General features: G+C 41.3%; 1 protein-coding gene across 4 annotated transcripts in view; it reads left to right on the top strand.

The window, feature by feature from the left end:
- CDK14 (cyclin dependent kinase 14) overlaps positions 1-20,865 on the top strand; it is a 562,452-nt gene that overhangs the window by 427,979 nt on the left and 113,608 nt on the right. For all 4 annotated transcript variants that reach the window (XM_053655083.1, XM_053655082.1, XM_053655085.1 and 1 more), the window contains one exon: positions 6,649-6,697. In XM_053655083.1, the coding sequence (XP_053511058.1) occupies positions 6,649-6,697 (49 nt within the window). The remainder of the gene's footprint in view (positions 1-6,648; positions 6,698-20,865) is intronic.

Genomic DNA, 20,865 nt, shown 5'->3' on the forward strand with positions numbered 1-20,865 from the left:
CTTACTCGTGCTCGTGTGCCTTCTGCCCAGTGCATTGCCTGGTACACAGGCAGGCGCCCTGGTGACCATCGCTGAGAGGATTAAGAGTTCATGTGAAGTAGAAGGGAAATGTAGGAAGACTTCACTCTTCCTTATTTCGTCTACTTTCATATGTCAGGTTTCTGTCAATTTTGGCTCTTTTATGCACAGCTAAAATTGACGTGCTGTATTCTGGGAAAAAATTCTATTAGCACACCCTGTCAAGCTCTAAATAGAAGCAATTCTTGAAACTAATATTTATGTGTAATCATTAATTGCTAAGAATAATAATTTACTTGTAAATGTAAGATTGTATTAACTTTATCTGTAATGGAATTCTTAGTCATCCCCAAATTAGAGCAAATTATTAAAATTGCTTTGTGGGGAGTACAAAGGTAAGGAGATCAAATTTGTTTTACAAGGACGTTTGATGTAATGAAATTTAAAAATATATCTTGCATTTTTAATATCAGGCTTTAGATAATTTTTTTAACTTTATAAAAAGAAATATTCTTCCCATTTCTCCTTATGTCGTTGGTTAATCCTCAAACCTAGAATATGCCTTTATATTTTTGCCCTACACCAGTAAGAATTTTTAAAACGTGCAGTGAGGGGCACTGATCTCTTTTCCCTCAGAGTGTCAAATTATTTAAAAAATGATAACAGCCAACACAACAGTAGGTATCCAGTGTGAATAAATAAAAATTGTATCTATATTTTGTCAGAGAAGCAAAGAAAAAATTTTTTTCTTCTGCCACAGAATTTTAGTAATTAGTTCATAGATGGAAAATTGCTACTCTACACCAACTGGCTGAATTACGTTGCATCTTACATGGTGCAGTCTGCTAGAAAATGATGCAGACATTAGACATTCTTGGGAAACAAGCACGTACATCGTTGGCGAGCACTTTTGCCTACAGCTTTAGAACACTGGACATGTGTCATCTGGCCTGATCTTCGGCCAGTGCACATCATTATAGCCGGGTGCCTACTCTCTGTGCTGATTGGTCGGGGCCTGTGCCTCGCAGGTTATTAAGCATATTGACAATTACCCCTCTGCTTGAATGATGACTCCGAGGCTTCCTGAGAACTTGAAATAACTTCAGAATCATCATGGAAAGATTCATGTATTCTGAGGGGAATATCTGAGTTGTATATGTCATTTTGAACCTTCGAAATCTGAAAATTGGAAATCAAGTATTCCACTAGTCATCTTAGACCCCACCTTTCTGTCACGCCCTGTGGCCAATTTATCAAGAAGTTTGACTGGCTCCACCTAAGTTTCAGATTGACTCTTTCTCACTATATTCACGCCACTGCCAGAGCCCGTCATCTGTCTCCTGAGCAGTTGTAATGACCCTTTATTGGTCTTCCTGCTGCCAGCCTTGCTTCTGCTAGTGTATCTTCAAACAGAAGTCAGAGTTATCCATAAAAAACTTTAAAAATGCCTACATCATATTTAAAGGTCACGGCTGCTCTGTAGGGGCTGGTCTTCTGCCCAGCTGCCCGGGGGCTGGTCTTTGTCTCAGCATCCACTCATCTTTCCTGGGCTCTCTGCTCCAGCCACCCCATCCTCCAGGCTCACTCCAGCCAGGGGCAGTCCCTACCAGATTGCAGACAGGAAGGTTTTCTGTCTGTTCCCTCCTGTGTCCTCTGCCCCAGTTAGCATCCCTGAAGCACAGTAGTTGCTCAATAAACAGTAATTGAATGAATGAATTATTGCACAGTATTTCCAGTGAGTCCTTTGAATAAACTCTGTGTTTAGAGATAAGAAGCTGAGTGCATTCTTAAATTTCTTTCTAATGGTAGAAAGAAATTGTCTTCTCGTCTAATGGTATTCTTCTACATGAATCATATTGTAACAAAAACAATACAAATAATTTTTAGTCTCTCCTTCAAAAACTTGTAATTAAAAGTAGACAACACTGACAAAAAACACCAGTACATGTTAGGCAAGTTTAAGTCTTTTGAGTGATAAATTATTAGAAAGAAATTAGGTCACTATGAAAAAAAGAAACCATTTAATTTTGCTGGAGGATGTACACACAAATCCTGTTTAAATGGAAAAACACACCATGTTGTTATGTGTAGAGATTTTGTATTATCCTTTTCAGATAAAATATATATATTTTAATGAAACCCCAGCCAGATTTCCAGTGGACACTGTTTTTATTTTGTTGGTGTCTGTTTTGTTTGAAACTCCCCTTTCCTCGACACCCAAAGGGTCACTCTATACACCTCTATACACTGTTTTATTTTGTCAGAACACTGTCTTTTCCCCCAGCTTTATGGAGAAATAATCGACATATAACACTGTATACAGTTGAAGGCGCACGACACAGTGACTTTATATATGTACATATATATTACAGAGGCATCAACCACATGTTAAATTTAACATGTTAAGTTTAGTTAACATATCCATCACTTCACATAGTGTGTGTAGTGAGGACTTTTAAAATCTATTCTCTTAGCAAGTTTCAAATACGCCATGTGGTATTGCTATCAGTAGTTACCACACTGTACATTACATCCCCGGAATGAACTTACCTTATAACTGGAAGCGTGTACCTTTGCCTACCTTCACCTTTCCCTCCCACCTACCCACCCCCTCGCCCCCAAGCAAGGGTCAATCTGTTCTCTACTACTATTAGTTTTGTTTTTAAGCATTTAGTGAGGGGCACTAACCTCTTTTCCCTTAGATTGTCAAATTATAAAAAAATGATAACAGCCAACACAACAGTAGGTATCCAGTGTGAATGAATAAAAATTGCATCTATTTTTTGTCAGAGAAGCAAAGAAAAATTTTTCCTTCTGCCACAGAATTTTAGTAATTAGTTCATAGATGGAAAATTGCTACTGTACACCAACATTAGTTTTGTTTTTGTTTGTTTGTTTGTTTTTAGATTTCACATAGAAGTGAGATCATATACAGTATTTATCTCCCTTTGTCTGACTGGCTTCACTTGGCGTAATGCCCTCACATCCTATCTGTGTTGTTGCAAATAGCAGGATTTTCTTTTTTTATGGCCGAATGCTATTCCATTGTATATGTACACCATATTTGCTTTATCCATTCATCCACTAATGGATACCTAGGTTGTTTCCATGTCTTGGCTATTTTAAATAATGCTGTCATGAACATAGGGATGCAGAAATGTCCTTGAGATAGTGATTTTGTTACCTTCAGATATGTACCAACAAGTGGATTATATGGTAGTTCTGTTGTTATTTTTTAAAGATTTTATTCAGTTATTTCTACAGCGGAGGAAAGGAAAGGAGAACAAGAGGGAGAGAAACACTGTTGTGTGAAACATACATCCATCAGTTGACTCTCGATCGCCCCCGACCAGGGACCTGGCACCTGGCCCGCAACCCAGGCACGTGCCCTGCCTGGGAATGGAACCAGTGACCTTTAGGTTCTCAGGCCAACACTCAATCCACTGAACCCTACCAGCGGGGGCTATTTTTAACTTTCTTTGAGAAACTTCCATACCATTTTCCATAGCGGCTACACCAATTTATATTCCTCCCAAGAGTGTACGAGGGTTCCCTTTACTCCACACCTTCTCCGGAACTTTTCTCTTCTTGATAACAGCCATTTGAACAGGAGTGAGGTGCTGTCTCCTTGTGGTTTTGAAGGACATTTCCCTGATCATTAGTGAGGTTGAAGACCTTTTCATGTATGTGTTTGTTGCCTAGTTGAATATCTCCCTTGGGAAAAGTGTTCAGGTCCTTTGCCCATTTTAAAAATTGGATTATTTGGGGGTCTCTTTGCCATTGAGTTATATGAGTATCTTTTGTATTTTGAGAAAAACCTCTTATCAGGTATGACATTTGCAAATATTTTCTCCCATTCTGTAGGTTGCTTTTTATTTTGTTGATTGTTTTGTTGTACAGAAGCTTTTAGTTTGTTGTAGTCCCACTTGTTTATTTTGCTTTTGCTGCTTGTGCTGTGTGATTGTACCTATAGAATCACTGCCAGGATTCCCTGTTTCTTACTGTGGTTTCAGGTCTTACATTTAAGTCTTTAGTTTTGTTTTGTTTTTGTTGGGTTTTTTTTAGTTAATTTTTATAAGCAGTGTAAGAAAGTTATCCAGTTTTATTTTTAATTTATTTGCGTGTCAATATCCAGTTACCTCCGCACCATTTATTAAAGAGACCGTCTTTCCTCCAGTGCATACTCTGGCTCCTTGTCAAATATTAGTGGACTTTATCCGCATGAATTGATCTCTGGGCCCTCTCTTCTGTTTCATTAGTCTGTGTGTCTGTTTTTATGCTAGTATCATACTGTCTTGATTGCTATAGCTTTGTAATGCAATTTGAAACCAAGACGTTTGAAACCAAGAAGGTGGAAACAATTTGAAACCTCCAGCTCTGTTCTTCTTTCTCAAGATTGCTTGCACTACGGAGGGTCTTTTCTGATTCCATATAAATTTTAGGATTTTTGTTTGTTTCTGTGAAAAAAAGCCACTGGAATCTTGATAGGGATTGCACATAATCTATGAGTGACTTTGGGTAATGCAAACCTTTTACCAATATTATTTTTTCAGTTATGAGCATGGAAAACCTGTTCATTTATTTGTGTCTTCTTCAGCTGCTCTCAGCATTGTCTTATGTATCTCACTGTGCAGATCTTTCACCTCCACACTTAAATTTATTCCAAGGTATTTTATTGTTTCTGCGATTAAAAATAGAATTGTTTTCTTTATTTCTTTCTTGGTTGTCAGTATGTGGACATGCAACTGATTTTCGTATACTGATTTTGAGTTCTGCAACTTTACTGGATTTATTAGTTCTAACTTCCTTGGTGGAGTGTGTAAGAGGTTCTATATATAAAATCATGCCGTCTGCAAACAGAGACAATTTCACTTCTTCCCTTCTGTTTTAGATACTGTTTATTTGTTTGTTTGTTTTCTTGCCAAATTTCCCTGGCTCGGACTTCCAGCAGCACGTTGTATGAGCATGGTGAGAGCGGCAGCCTGTCTTTCCTGATCTCAGGAGAAAAGCGCTCTGCCTTTCACCATTCAGTAGCATGTTAGCTGTGGGCGGGTCATGCATGGACTGTATTGTGTTGAGGTCCTTTCCTTCTGAGTCCAATTGGTTGAGCGTTATTATCGTGAGTGGATGGATGTTGAATTTTGTAGGATTATTTCTACATTGAGATGATTGTGTGATTTTTATCTTTCTATTAATATGATATATTTCTGATTTGCATGTGTTGAACCATTCTTACATCCCAGGATGCATACTACTGAAGAGACATTATTTTTTTCATTGCTTTTGGGAAAATGTAAAGTAACCTGTCGGCATCTATTTAAATGTAAAATGTGCATACAGTTTTCCGCGCAGTTCTCCTATTGGGGGATCCATCCAAAAGCAATGAAAACATCAGAGGACAGAGGCAGATGTGCAAGACTATTCACTAAAGCGTGATTTCTAGGGGGGAAAACTGGAAGCCACCTCAGTTTCCATCAGCTGGAGAGCGATCAGATAACCTATAGTGTTCCTATCCTATGGAACATTCATAGAGTTTTAAAACAATGGTCACAGCTATCTTCTTGATTTGAAGAATAATACACTTTATATTATTAAGTGCATAAGGATTTTTAGGGAATGTTTATTATACAGTCTATCCAAAAAATTAAAATAGTATATATGGTATATATATTTGCACATACGAATGGGTTCATGTTTATTGACATAAGACATAATGTGGAAGGAGACATGCAAAGCCGTTAAAAATTGCCATATCATCAGGAGTGAATGATGGGAGCAGAGAGGTTATCCATATCTAGTCTATGCCGTTTTGTTGTTTAATTAGGTAAAACAAGCATTATTTATTTATTTAATTTATCCATTTATTTATTTGTTTTTAAATGAAGGAGAAAGAGAGGAAGAGAAACATCAGTGTGTGGTTGCTTGTCACATGCCCCCTACAGGGGACCTGGCCTGCAACCCAGGCGTGTGCCCTGACTGGGGATCGAGCCGGCGACCTTTTTGTTCCCAGGTCCGTGCTCAATCCACTGAGCTACACCAGCCAGGGCCAAGCATTATGTTTTAATTTAAAAATACAGTGAAGGTCATTCAATGATAAATATAAATCTACATTATAGGGCATGGATAGTTTGCCTTTGAGCGAGTGTAAATGTCACCGCGTAAGAAAGGACAGCCCCCTAGGACTAGTGCATCTCCTGATGTGCCAAAGTTATGGGGGCGGATCCCCAGTCAGGGCACCAAAAAGAGGAACAGAGGAAGAAAAAAGAAAAGAAAGGAAAGCCAGTGTTACTGGGTTGGCCCTAAGCGAACAAGTCTCCTGCAAATCTGCTTCCAGTTTGGGGGTTTGGAGCCTATGTTTCCTTTTTCAACCCAATTGAAACTTAGTTATTCTAAGAAATAATCACTGCAAAACCAGATTATGAAACAAATCAGTTTAGACAAAAGAAAGCAATGATTCGTTGTTTAAAATGTCAAGGTCTTCCGATTTTAAAGGTGAAGACCTGCTATGTGGCTAGTACAAGGTGGCTGAATCAAACCCTGTCTTTTTAAAAGTTCAATTTTTAAACATGCTTTTAAAACAATATATGCATTTGAAACAAAGATTGCTTATCGTTTTTCTTTCTGTTTCAGAACGCTTCACCGTGTACAGCTCTAAACACCTTGGACAAGCCTGGAATAAGTAAGTCTTCCAACAGATTATGTTCATTCTCTCTCTCTTCTAATTTTTAAAAACGCTCCTGATAAGTTGCCATCACATTTTTTTCATTTGTTCACTCAATTAGTCACTCATTCATTCATTTAACCATTAACCAGGTATTCAGCTCCTACCAGGTATCGTCAGCCTGAACTGACGCCATCGCGCCTGTGAGCTTGCGTTCCCAGAGCCGCGTGGCATTGCTCCAGAGCCGTAAAGCCTAAATGTTACGTGGTCACGTCCCTCGTAACTAGATTTCAAGGGGCATTTTGGCATCAGCCAAACAGCATTTATTAAGTACAACATAATGGTTGACTTTATAATCGAAATAAAATTGGTGACAGCTTTTGAACTAGATAAAAATTGATCTTCCACATTTTTACAGTTTACTTATTTCTCCACTAAGCCTTATTGGGAAACTAAGTACGTACATCACTCGACGTATATGGACTTCATTTATTTAATTTCGGTCACCTGACCTTGTTAAAATAGTTTTATTTATTGGCTTCGAAACTTGGTGAAATTGGTAGATCTGGGTTGCTCAAGTTATACAGAGGTCTTTTACTGCAAGCCAACCTGTTAGTAAATCATGGAAAGTTGAAAAGCAGAGTAATTGAATCACTCATTTCACTGCGGGCATCACATTTCAAGCATTATGCTGGAGAAAAGGTACCTAGAACTGCTTCAATGAAACATACTATAATTTGTCAAAACAACATTTTGTCCCTGAGGAATTTAGTGTTATTGTCTCGCTTTTTACCGTCACTACGTTTGAATTACAGATGCCCTAAGTTATGAAAATAAGCGGTAAGAGAAAACCTTTTTAAATAAAAATGTCTCTCTCATCAATACTGTCAGGTGGTCCAGTGGGCAGCTTATTGTGAGGAACTCGTGGAATGAACACGTTAAGTTCTGCAGTCATTTATTTGAAAGATTTGGCAGTTTATTTTGATTAAATTCATACTTGAAAGAACACTCTAGTATAATTCTTCTTGTCTCACATAAGGCCTTGCATTTGCCGTCTGAGGAGTCGGTTCCCCAGACCTGGAGTCTCCCTGCTGCGGGGGGAGGGCTCACCCTGGGCCGGGAGCCTCCCGTGGGCCTTCCCCACCCGTTCCCTGAGCCCCGCCCACCCCGCCACCACTTTACCCACTGGTGCTCCCACGTACTTTCATGCGTCAGGGAATACATGCAGTATATGGTTCCCGCCTTAATAGAGTGATCCAACTCATTCCTCTCGTAATTGCTCAGAAAGTGTCATCCAACCAAGTGACCGCTTTATGAAACAATTCTTGATAAGGCAGTTGCATCTCTAGCCTTGTCTTTAAAGAAACCGGAGAAACTGGCACATCTCCACGTGATAGCATTTGTGGAGAGTCACCTCCAATTCAGAAAACGCCCTTTCCTTCCTTCAGACGGACAAAGCTAGGATGGCTTGGAAATCGCCCGAGAAGATAATATGGCAATTCTTACCCACTCAGAATAGTCTGCAGAAGACGGAGGGAGGTCTGTGGATGCTGCTGTCACGTTTCTGTCACTGTCCTCTTGTGGGTATGACCCCTCACCACTTACACGAGGCCCCTGCAGTCGCTCACTGCTGCAGCTTGTATTCAGCACCCGCCACCGCCCGCACACTGACGCATCTGCCCCGTGAATGGCCTTTCTGGTTCTGTCATTTGTGGTGTCCGGTGGGATGCCTCTCCGAGAAGAGGTTTTTGTCCATTTACATTATTCTGCCCCAGGAGAAACCAAGTTATTTCATGTCGTCTAAGAAGAAAAAGAAAATTAAAGTTGCATTTGAGCTTGGCATTGTTGCGCCTCAGTCTGACCACCTTTGACCAGATCCTTTCCTTTCGCTGGGAGGTAGCCCTTGTGTCACAACAAAAGTAGTTAACTTCGTCTACCAAAACAGGATGTACAGTCTGCTGCTTTAGAAACTTTTAAAAACTATGTGCGTTGTGCTCAATCTTTAAATTTTTCCTAAAAGGTGCTAGATATTAGTAAATGCGCTTTTACTTGTGAGGGCAAGTAAGAATTCTTAGGAATATTATTATTCACAAAATAAGAACACAGTGTCTCTTTAAGAGATCACTTTCTTTATTACCTTACTTTACTTTATTGCATTTCCCATAAACATAGGATTTATAATTTTCCTACCAAAAATAAGGTCTAAAATACTGAAGGAAGTATATTTTTATGTGAAATTTTTAATCAGCTGATAGAACTGTAGTTAATGATTTTCTTTTCATCTCTACCATCATGTGGTCTTTTTTTAAAATTGAGAATTAATTCAGTTGTTTAATACACTGAGTTCCAGTCTTAGATTACTTTTTAACATTTTAGGGAGAACATTAAAAGCTGAGCTTGAGGTAAAATTTTAAAATTATAAACATGACTTGTTTAGAAACATGCTAATTTCAAGTCCCTGTAAGTCTTATTTTTTATTGCCTTAAGGATTTACTTCAGAAAGCATTAAGTAATGAAATCATCACCAAAAATATAATAAAAACATTACTTTCTGGTATTGCAGTGTTACATACTGAATCCTTAGAGCCAAGCTGTAGCCTCCAGCCAATTCAAGCCCCATGCAATTTAGAGGGAACTGAGGATTCAGAGACATTAATTACACTGTTGATTCTTCCTCCAAATGCACTCGTGACCCTGCCACCGTCATTTGACATTTCAACATTTCTCACTTCAGAGTGAGGTCTAGATTCAGAAGAACTGCATTTAAACACTATTAAGCAAGTGCTGACTTTCTCAACTGCGGCTAACTAATGTGCTTGTCTACAGCACCATTACGAAACTGTAGCAATTGGTAAATTCTCTTGTACAGCCGTAATAGGTTCAAAATCAAGTGAACTCATTTGCAAGAACTAATTTGCATTCAGTTTAGGTGGGTGAATAAAAGATGGGTAGGTTAACGTAAAGAAGTAAATCACTGTTCAAAATTAAGTAACAATGTCTTTTAAAATATGTATTAGCTCAGCTATTAAAGCTAGTGGATATGTTAACCTGTCTAAGAGAGTAAGAATTTCTTGAGAAATGCATCCTCAAGTCTCTTTGAACAGTTTTAATATGTGACCCAGATTATTCGGGGCCTAGTCTGCCCTGGTAACACCCATGCAAGTCCCTGCTGACTTCATTTATACCAATAACTCTGGGCATAATGTTATCCTTTGAAGGATTTTTTAGTATTCTGGGCAAACAAAGTACTGATGGGAGAAAAAAAATCAAAAGATCTACCAGCTATCTAAACTCAAGAGGATAATATAAATAAGAAATCTTAATTATAGGGTTGAGAATAATAAACATACAGTAATAAAGAAAGGAAAGTTGTTTTATTCCCTTACACCAAAAGTACTTGATCTGGGTGGGCTCTTCCTGCTTGGAGGGGATTTTGGACTGAAGGGACACAAATCTTAATTTTATAAATGTGCGCACTGTTTTCTGACTGCCTTCAAAACATTCCATTTTATTTCATTGGAGTTATAAAGACTCCCCCTATTTTTCTTCCAAATCTCTCTATTTATAGTTGTTTGACATTGGCATGCATGTGCAATCAGCAAAGAATTTCAGCCACTTAAAAGAAAGATCTTTTTATTATTTTGGCTGTAGAAGAAGCTTTCGTATATGTTCTCCAGAAAAGTTAAGAGTAGGATTCCAGGAACCCATTTGCTTGTTTTGGAACTTTTCAACAGCTGAACAATTTTTGGAGGTTTGAAAGCAGCAAAAAGAGAACTAAGGCTAAAGCACCAAACTCGCAGAAGACAAGACAGGAAAACACAGCTCGCAGCTCATAGAGCAGAGCTGGCCCGCAGATGCAGGAGGTGTAGGTGGACCTTGTCTTGCCTGCCCCCCTTCCCCCCTGGTTCTCTTGTAATCCTTCCTGCCTGTTGGGTCCAGCTGCATTTCTCCTAAGAATAAAAAAAGAGACTGGTCCTTTGTCTAATAAACAGAGATGTTGCAATGAAGCTACATTTATGGAGTGGGAAAACGAGAACACATGCACCTGTGTGTATTTGAATGTATCGGTGAGTCATAGGCCCTCATGTTGTGTTCTTGAACTTTTATTAAAATATTTTACCTAATTTAGTGATTAACTTCCAGTACATATTTTAAAGATGATTTGCTAGACAGTTGTGTCACATGTGCATAAACAAAAAGTATTTAAAATAATGTATGGAAGAATAACAAATTTCACTCAATGTTCATGTTCTCTACTGTATTTTTCTTACTGTCATATTTGATTGCTTATCATTAAAGATTAAATCAGTGCATTCTCAAGAAACCAAAGGCCCTGCTTTCTACTCTAACTCATTCTAAGTTGGTCTAAAATTTTCTAAAATAATAATATCTTGCAAAGTAAGCTAGAGCTTTCAATTTCTTTACCAGTTGTTTAGAAATGTTAGAGGAAGGTAACAACAGTTATTGACACTAGGGGGAGCCGTTGAGTTGAGCCAAATCTTTATCATTCTCCATTTTCACATTTTTTTCATTGTTGATCATTTTTGTTATAATTCTCCTTACTTCAAAGTAAAAGTTTTTATTTATTTAGCGCCTGGAGAGTTTTTTCTCACAATATTTTTAAAGACCTTATTCTTTTACATCATCAGTGCACTTTTGGGGGGATGGCTTTATTTGGGGAGGGATGCAGGTCACAAGCTCTAAAGCAGACACTAAGCAGACATTTCTGAATTCCGTTCTCTTAATTCAGAAAATGAGCTGGGGTCACAAAGTTCAACATCCCAGCTCTGTGGATCTGAGTCCAGCCTGCTTAGGTGGCCGCGTGGGGGCTAGTTCCTCCCCACACCCTTGAAAGTATTGTCTCCGACACTTGGATGTTCAAATCAAAACAGGTCTCTTGTCCTGACTGTGGATATCCACACATGGTCATGTTGGGGGACTTCGTACTGTCACCTGCCTCCTTGAAAGTCACAGTTCAGTGATGTTTATCAGATCCATTAAAATGCTTGCTACCAAATGGAGACTAATTCTAGAAAATTGCAGAGTGGAATTTTGAACGGGAGAAGAGGAAGCTCTAAAATAGGAGTTGCTTTCCGGGCTCTCTGGTAGCAGAACCAGAGCCTCAAAGTAGACAGCATGAAGGTCTGTCCAAAGACGTGGGCTGGGGACAGGTGCCCGCGGCACAGACAGAAAGCTATCCAAGAGAGGGCTGGCAAGTTTGCCCAAGGCCTAGTCCTCATCACTAACACCAGCAAAGTGTAAATGCAGTCACATAGGAAATGTTACTAGTCAGAGGCCTAATGTGCACTCATTGATTCATAGGCACAGCTGTGATGGGGACAGGATGGTAATTAACACTGGGGCAGCCTTTGGCAATATAGAATTTGCTTTCATATATGTTGTCCCATCCTCATATCATTATAACAGTCTTGGGAGGTAGTCAGGGAAGATGCATTGACATTTTATCGCTTGAATAAAAAAAAAACTTGCTCAGTGAGGTTATATGATCAATGCTATTGGAAATTATAACTTGGAATCTGTACCCCATTGTGAGTCTTATGAAAGAAATATTACCAGTTTAAGAACCCTGATGTCTGAGCGGGCCTATCAACATCTGGTTTGATTTTGTTCTCACTACCACTCTGGGCAGAGAGAGCTCTTCTGGGAACTGAAGCCATTCATTCTCAGTCTAGTTTTTAGGCATCTGGACAGTTGGGATGCAGTAGGAACTTGACTTCCTCTGTGCCGGGGAACAGTGTTGGCAGCAGGCTGACCACCCCCACCTCACACGCCTCGCTGGTGCCACTGCTGGGTAGCGTGCCACTCGGATGAAGGGGGGCTTCCGACAGTCTCGGGGCTGGAGACGGCAGGCCTGTGGGCCACCCACTCAGACCCTGGTGCTGAGATCTGTTGCCCATTCCACTCAGCTCCTACCAAACCCAGGGGATCATCCTCTGTCATTTTGTGTCATTGCCAGCTTTCTTGTCCATGTCCTTCTTTTTGAAGGGAAGAATTCACTGTCATTAATAACCCCTGCTGATGGCCAAGGGCAGGCCCCATGCTGTTTGTTAGCTTTCGGGCACGAGTTTCTGATAAAAAATATCCATCTTCTTGCTCACTAATTGGCAGTACGTGCCAGGCCTAGGAGTTGGCAAGGGCCATTGTTTTTCGTCCTTTCAGATTATGTGTTGGATTCCTCATCCAAAAGCGCACTCCCGGTGCAGCTAATACCTCCCTCCTGCGTCCAGCTCATTAAGGAACGAAACCCAACCACGATTCTGAGGCGGCACAGAGCTTCCAGGAGCCTCTGGGCAGCACGGTTCCCGGAAAGGAGGCCCATAGAATTCGGCTTCTTCAAACTGCTCTCCAAAACAGCTTCTGGAAGCGTGAACTGAAGAAAATCTTTGCTTCTCCAAAATATAAAACAGTGTATTTCTATGCTGTGACTGCCATAGCAAGTTACCACAAGTGTATTAACAGAAAACACCGCAGGGTGTTACCTCACAGTTCTATCGGGCAGAGGCTGGAGGGCTCAGCACATTCCCTGATCTGGGTGTCACAAGGCCAAAGTCAAGGTGCGGGAAGGCCTGGGCTCTGTTTGGAGGCTCTGGGGGAGGCTCTGTTTCCAGGCTTATTTGGGCTGTTGGCAGCATTAAGTTTCTTGTGGTCCTCAGGCTGAGGCCCTGTGTCCCTGCCGGGTGTCAGCTGGGAGCCTCACACAGCTCCCGAAGACCACCGTCATCCTCCTCACGCTCCCCTTCCTTCCAACCAGCAGCAGTGCAGGGAGGCTTTCCCACGCTTCCACTCTCTCACTTCCCCTTCCATTCCCACATCTGCCGCCAGCAAGAGACAGTTTTCTGCTTCAAAGCCCCCTCTCCCCCATATAGTCCAGGTTCATCTCCCTACTTTAAGGCCTGTAACTATCATTGTGTCTTGAAAGTCTCTGCCATAAAAGGTGACATACTCACAGGCTTCTGGGATTGGCCACCTTTGGGGCATTGCCTTCCCCATATTGGTGCTGGGGTTTCCTATTCCGGGTGGAGTCACAGTGGTGGGCGGAGCAGAGGGGCAGGCCCAGCCGTCAGGGGCAGTCGCTGTCGGCTTTGCCCGATGTCTGGCCCATTGGTGACAGGGACAGGCCTTGGACTGATGGGTCCACGTGGCCTGGCTCACAGTTGGTACCCTCAAAATTCTATGCAAGGGAGAAGTTATTTTCCACCCCCAGCAGAGAGAAAAAAGAGATTGTTCTCAGGAAAGCGGGTAGTCACTGAGAGAACTGAAGGTGTGTCCTGACATTTCTGTCCCCTCTAGTTCAGTGCCTCTGACAGAACCTTCTCGCTGACAACAGTCTCTCTGCTCCACAGCAGCGACTAGCCCCCTGCGACTACTGAGCGTGTGACATGTGGCTAAGTGTGTCTCGGGGACTGAATTTTATATTTCACTTAAACGTAATTAACTTAAATATAAATACCCACGTGCTCAGCTGCCGTGTTGGGTGGCACAGCTGCAGACCACCCTGCAAACTGTTCCTTCCTTTCAGGTGCCACCGGAGTGAGACACATGTGGGTGACAGATGCTTTGCACCCAAGTATCCAGAGATCTTGCTTTATATTTTTGCTTCTCGCCCGTCTTTTATCTGTAAACACTCAGGGAAGATAGTAGCTCTGGAAAACCAAGTAAGTGTAATAAATCTGCAGAGGGAATAGTGGAAGTATCAAAAACATGAAGCAGAGATTCTGCCCTCCCCCCCCCCCCGGAAGCCACGCTGCTCCCTTCTGAGGGGCACTGCTTGTTGCCAGCGTCTCTGTTCCTTTCTCCTTCTCCTGGTCTCTGTCTCTCTCTCTCTTTTCTTTTGGGAACTGCTAGGGGTTAGACACACAGCTCGCTCCCCTTTTTGAACTCCCCTGAGAATTCACCTCTCTGCCTTGTTCTCAGCCCCCTTGATCTTCCCTAACTCCACTCAAAAACTATCATAAAGACTCAGCTGCCTCTTCCCCACCTGTAGGGTACTGTTGAGAGGGGCGCCATTTCCTCAATACCCGCCCCCCATGGGCCTCTGTGGGCATGTATGTTCATTCTTCAGCCTCAGAAAGTCAATGTTGAAATTTGTCACATTTGAAAAAATGAAGTACAAACAGAAATATGGAAGTTTTTACTGCCCTTTATGTATAAGAAATACCATATATGAGATCCCTTTCCTCCAGATTTGTTTATATCATTTTCTTTTGATTTAGAAAAAAAAATTTTTAAGATTTTATATATTTATTTTTAGGGAGAGGGGAAGAGAGAGAGAAAGAGAGGGAGAGAAATGTGAGTGTAAGAGAGAAGCTTCAGTCAGTCGCCTCTCATGCGCCTCCAGCTGGGGGCCTGGCCCACAACCCAGGCATGTGCCCTGACTGGGAATCGAACCAGCGACCTTTTTGGTTCATAGGCTCCCACTCAACCCACTGAGCCATAACAGCCAGGGCAAGAAAATGTTTATGAGTTTAATGAACTGTCAGCCTCAAAATAAGGTGAATATAAGAGTCACTGGAGAAACATGATTTTAGCAAACTCCTTTTTTGTATCCACTGTCACCCACTTCACACTTTACCTTGGTTGCCTGTCATGAAAATTAGGATTGGACAAGGGTCCTAGTCATTTATAGGGAAAAGGGGCCCCCCTCATCATTTGGGGGCTCAAATTCTGCTCATTGTAAAGATACGGTCAATAGACTTATTTGTGTTGATGTGTGTGGCTGACATCTGTGTAAACAGTGGTCCTACTGACCAAGTAAGAACACACAGTCAGTGAACATTGTCGAGAGGAACCCTCAAGAAGTAGAACAGAGGAAGACTGCAAAAGCCTGTTATTGGCACAAGCGGCAGGAAACACCGGAGAACAGTATAATCTCTGGTGTCACAGAGCCAAGTCCCCACACTAGGTCCACTTCTGAATCATAATTCAGGAAGCTCGCCAACCAGCCTGACCCCCAGCTTTTCAGTCTTCAGAACCCTGTTCAGGGCTTTGCAGGTACGGAGTAGGGTGTGGGAATAAAGGACGGGGTGCCCTCGGCGGATGCTGGCCTTCCTGCTTCTACTTTTTTATCACACTTTGACTCCCCTGCCAGTCAGGGCAGTTCATTCAATGCCAAATAAGGAATTGTCCTTGACCATGAATACCACTGCTGTGCAGGTTTCCCAGACATCTGGAATATTCCTCCCACTTTTCCAGGAGCAGGTGCTAAACTGCTCAGTCACCAAATCATTTTTAAAATACTTCTCGTGTAGAAACAAGATTCCCTCTTTCCGAACAGTTCCTTCCAAACACTGGTATGTTAACAAATAGTGTTGTATATAATTAATGTAAAACTGTGATTTATCCTAAGTCTTGAAACATGTCATTGGTCAGTTTTTCTAATTACAATGAAAGAAACCCATAGAAAAATGCTATTACCAAATTCAAAGCATCTGGTAGACCTTTACCTTGATGTTCTGTGTACATGAACTGATGGGTAAGTCTAAATAAACCAGGTGTGTAGCCCCTGAATGTCCACTTGACCTCAGGGTTTTAGTGGTGAAAAAGAAAGTAATTATTTGTAGTGTTTACAGCTTTTAAACAGAGAGGGTAGATGACTTATCTTGAGAAACACAGTGAATAAAGGCTGGGAGCGTGTCCTTGGTTTGGTGCACCTGTCATGGCTCAGGAGTAAGTGGGTAGGAAACTCCAAAGGCAACTGGCCTCTTTCCTTCAGACCCCAAGCCAAGTTCATGCCCTAAGGCACAAATCCCACGTTACCTTATTATATCCATCTTTGGGAGCAACTTTCATTGCCTTTAACAACAACAAAGATTTTTAAATGCCTTAAACACACACATATACTACCCACAAGTTATTTTTTTGTCTTATTTGAAAGAGCATTTTAAGGCCATTTTGACATTTTTAGGATCTCAGAAAAATCTAGTGACAATTTACAACTGAAGTCTCACAGTCAGGGAGTATATTTGTGTGTGGATGTTATTACTCAGACTATAAATAAGACATAGATGAATAGAAATATTAACACAAAGGGATCAGTGCTCTGGCCCTCACTGCATTGTTATACAGCGTATCTCTGTGTATCTGCATGTGAATTCTCTGCTAGTCCTCAGCTGTATTTAATCCCTCAAGACTCAATGTACAAACATAATGCCAAGTAGAGAACTTGCCTTAAATTATTCAAATCTCCCCATAAGTGATTTCCCACTCTTCCTGCAATGGAGAAAACATTTGATCATAAATTCAGTTAAATAAGCCATCATCTTTGTGATGTTTGTCCAGCTAAATCCTTTAGTGACTAAACCAATAAACATCCCAGCTGTGTGTGTGCGTGTGTGCATGTGCATGTTTATGGCACGACTGTTGGGGAAGAATTGATTTGCAGTAAAGCTGAAGAGTAGTTTTCATTCATTTCTGAGGCCAGATTTTGCCTACATTACTGCAGCCAAAATTTAAAAGATTAAACTCTTAGCAGGAATAAAATCACATATGTTGTGTTCATTTAAATGTGTTGACTTTTATTTCCCAACTTAGAGCCTAGTTTTAATACATTGAGTTTTCCATCAAAACTAACATACCTTGGAAATGCTAGTGAAAACCGTCAAACCATCTCAGCCATTCTTTTTTCTCTTCTATACTTTCTTCTCTCCAGTTAAATCAAAAGAAAAATACACTCTCCAGTTAAAACAAAAGCGGCATACACTGCTAAATTTCTCAAGGCAAACGCCATAATAGGACTATAGTAGTATGTATGGTTTCTCATATGCAAAGCTCAAGAGGTAAGACTTCTTAGAGGCTTATAAATGTCGATGGTCTCTCATGTTGATCTGAAAGCAGTTCAGACAACAGAAATAACCAACCACCTCCTTTTTTTTCTATCACATTTACTATGGATCCTACTATTTTGACTATAATTGGACCCTGATTTCTGCATATCTTTATATGTGTGTAGATCCATGTGTCCTGTATGGGGCAGCATGTTCTGGGGTGGGGGAAGGTTAGAGGACAGCCACACACCACCATAAAAGATGAGATAAGCAACGGGATTTTTTTTTGCTTTAGTAAAATGGGTCACATATCTCCAGTAGAAAAACCTGAGCTGCTGCACGCTTTGATTGGCTGCCCCTCTCTGCCACTTGTGGCCTCTGCTGGCAGAGATTATTATGACTTGATTGTGCTATCTTGGAGGCTACCAGATTTAGGATTACACGACACTCCATGCCTTTGCCACCCAGTGGAACTAAGCACATCATTTTATCTATAAAGATAAACACCAATGGGATTTTCCATTTGTCTTCCATTTCTTGTCACCCTGGACTGAAGTGTAGAATTTGAGTCAGATTATCCCCACAGTTCTAATTTTATAGGGTGGTCAGAAGAGGCTTTCCTCTCCTATCTTAGAATCCAGCTACCTCACATCCCTTACTTTTTAGTTGGGATTGTGGAGAGAATTCTAATGTCTCTTATTTTTCCCAAGGGGGTGACAAACATTTCCACAGGGACATTTTCCCTCTGTCAAGATTTTAAGTTCCTTTTCTTACCGGCCAGCTCCTCTGTGGACTAATCCCTGACCCAGTGTCTTCCCTATAAATACATTCACAGAGCCTGTCAATCCAATCTCCCCTCTTCATCTAGAGAACCAAATCCTTCCAGTGTAGAAACTGCACAAGTCTTTTTTTTAATTTTAGGAATTTCTAGAAGCTGCAGCAGATTGCTTAGGGATAATAGAGTAGCACCACCCAGCAGACCCTGTGCTTAGATGGAAAGGCCCTGTATCTGCTCTGCCCGGTGCAGGAGCTCCTCACCACAGGTGGCTCGCAAGTAATTTACAATAAGGTTAGTGCCACCAAGGACCTGAATTTTTCTATCGTATTTAATATTAACTACTTTAAATTCAAACAGTCACATGGGACTTGTAGCCACCGAATTGGGCAGTGCAGAATAGAGCATGACTTCTGATCACTTTATAACAAATGTTTTAACAAACTGTATTGTGAGGTAGGTTAGATTTTGCAGCTAAAAACCTACTGCCCAGGCTTTTAGTCTCTTACTTATTTTTTCTCATATAGCTGTCGGCTTAAATCCAAATCCTCTGACTCGGCTCCAAGATTTTTCCTCTCTCAGAACATCTGAGAGATTTTCAGTTTTCAAATTCTTCGATTTTGCTGAATATTGAACACCTCTCTCTCGGGTACCCAGAATGGAGTTTCAAAGCCTGGCATTCCAGCATCTCTGATTCTGTGGGCGTGGGCCATTCCTCGGTCTGAGCGCAGTCTCCTCTTTACATCTGGTGATTTTCTCAGTGCAGACACAAATTTAGGAAATGTGCAAGTATCTGTCAAGCTACATGTAAACTCACTACCAATTAGCATACTCCCTAAATTAGAGTGTGCGTGCACCTCCTCCCCACTCCACAGAGAGGTGGACAGATAGGTAGGTAAAGCAACTATTTATATTGACTACAAATAAGGCCTGTTTTTGTTTCATCCATTCTAAATCGACCTCGATATTTTTTTGAAATGTTCTTGTAGAAACCCAAGCAATCATTTTTTAAATGCTTCCATATCTTTACACGTGGTCTGCAAATGCCTGTCTTCCGTTTTCTGCATTATGCTGATACCATTGGTTTTGTACGATGGTTTGTGTCCTGCCACCAGCTTCTGCCCCATGCTGCAGACATGCCAGAAAACACTCTTTGCTACGTTTCTAGTAATTATAATTAGTTGCACCCCCTCAAAAAATAAGTGCGCAGCTTTTTAATGCTATTCATTTATCTTTATTTCAGCTGTAAAGATAAAAATTAGTGCTCAAGGAGACAAACAGCTCTAGCAGTCATGCCAACTTGGGGATTCCTTAAACCATGGATATATATCAGCATCCTTCTGTTATATGTCATTTTCTATAAAGAGCCAGACTCGGAGTTAAAGGCGAGAATAAAGGAACACGTAACTCCAAGGTCGTGTTGGCTTTCAGGAAAGACAGCCTCAGACTGCTCTGTGCCCCCCATCAAACCACTCTCTGTAGCACTCGTGCCCCCAGATCCACGGCCTCCTCCACGCAGCGGGGGAAGAAAGCTTGGTAGTCACATGGTTCTTTAAGAGACCAGCCTCTTGGGAAAGCATAGGCATGCCCACACCACAGGGCACAACAGAGCAAAGGAGAGAGAGAAGGGTCATGAAGTTCTTCTCAGCATCGATACTTTGTTAGGAGCGGGCGTTGGGACTGGGCTCCCAGGCACAAAGCCAGGTTCCTGCCGTTCTCAGACTGGTAGGCTCCCTGTTAATGAGCATGTGAGTTACCGCAGGTATAGACTGAAGTCTCCATAATGTAGCAAATATTTCTGTGTTGGGAATGTCATTTGCACCCTCTAGAAGCACTTTCAAAGATTCTTTAATAGAGATGTAGTCATGCAGGTTCATCTAGGTACTAAGAGAAAGTGAACGGTCAAAGGCAAGGGCTTGGGACTAGAAGAAGAATGTAAGATGCCAGTTTTTATCTCTTTTTGAGTTGGAATACATCCTGATGTTTTCTTGCTAAAAATCCCTCCTTAAATTACACATTCTAATGTAGGAGGAAATGATGTCTTGTGATAAAAATGGATAACTTTTTTCCCCTGAGATTCTAAAAATCTTTTCTCTGATGGCTTCTCGTATTGGTAGTATACATCACATCACAGAGTAGAATAAATTATTACTTTCCAGGTCTTGAACCACAAAACTAAAACACAACCAAAAAAAAATGTTTTTTCCATACCAGCTTTAGCATTAGCCCCAGCGACATATGAAGTTCCAGTAATCCCTCCCGAACACAAGTCACAGTTACTCAGAGTGCCAGTGGGTGTCCATTTGGTATCCACAGCTCTGAGGGCTTGAGTTTGGGTGTTTGCAAGTCCCTTCTTTGGGGACTGTTGGAACAGAAGGGTTGGGACCAGGCAAGGAGGAGTGAGGGTGGCTGAGCAGGAGATGGGCTTTCTTACTGTGGTCCTGATAAATCTGACCGGAGATCAGTGCCCAGTGCCTGCTCGGCAGGAGGAAATCCAGACATGCGAGACAGGCCCGGAAAACAGGAAGCAATCCTGTTGAGCCATAAAATGAGGAGGACACTGGGCATTTGGAAAGGGGGCAAACACAGCTGGAGTGCAGTGGAGATGGGCAAAGAGGGAAGTACGC

Source organism: Artibeus jamaicensis, unplaced genomic scaffold (assembly GCF_021234435.1).
Source record: "Artibeus jamaicensis isolate MK-2021 breed Jamaican fruit bat unplaced genomic scaffold, CSHL_Jam_final contig_923, whole genome shotgun sequence".
NCBI classification, from domain to species: Eukaryota; Metazoa; Chordata; class Mammalia; order Chiroptera; family Phyllostomidae; genus Artibeus; species Artibeus jamaicensis.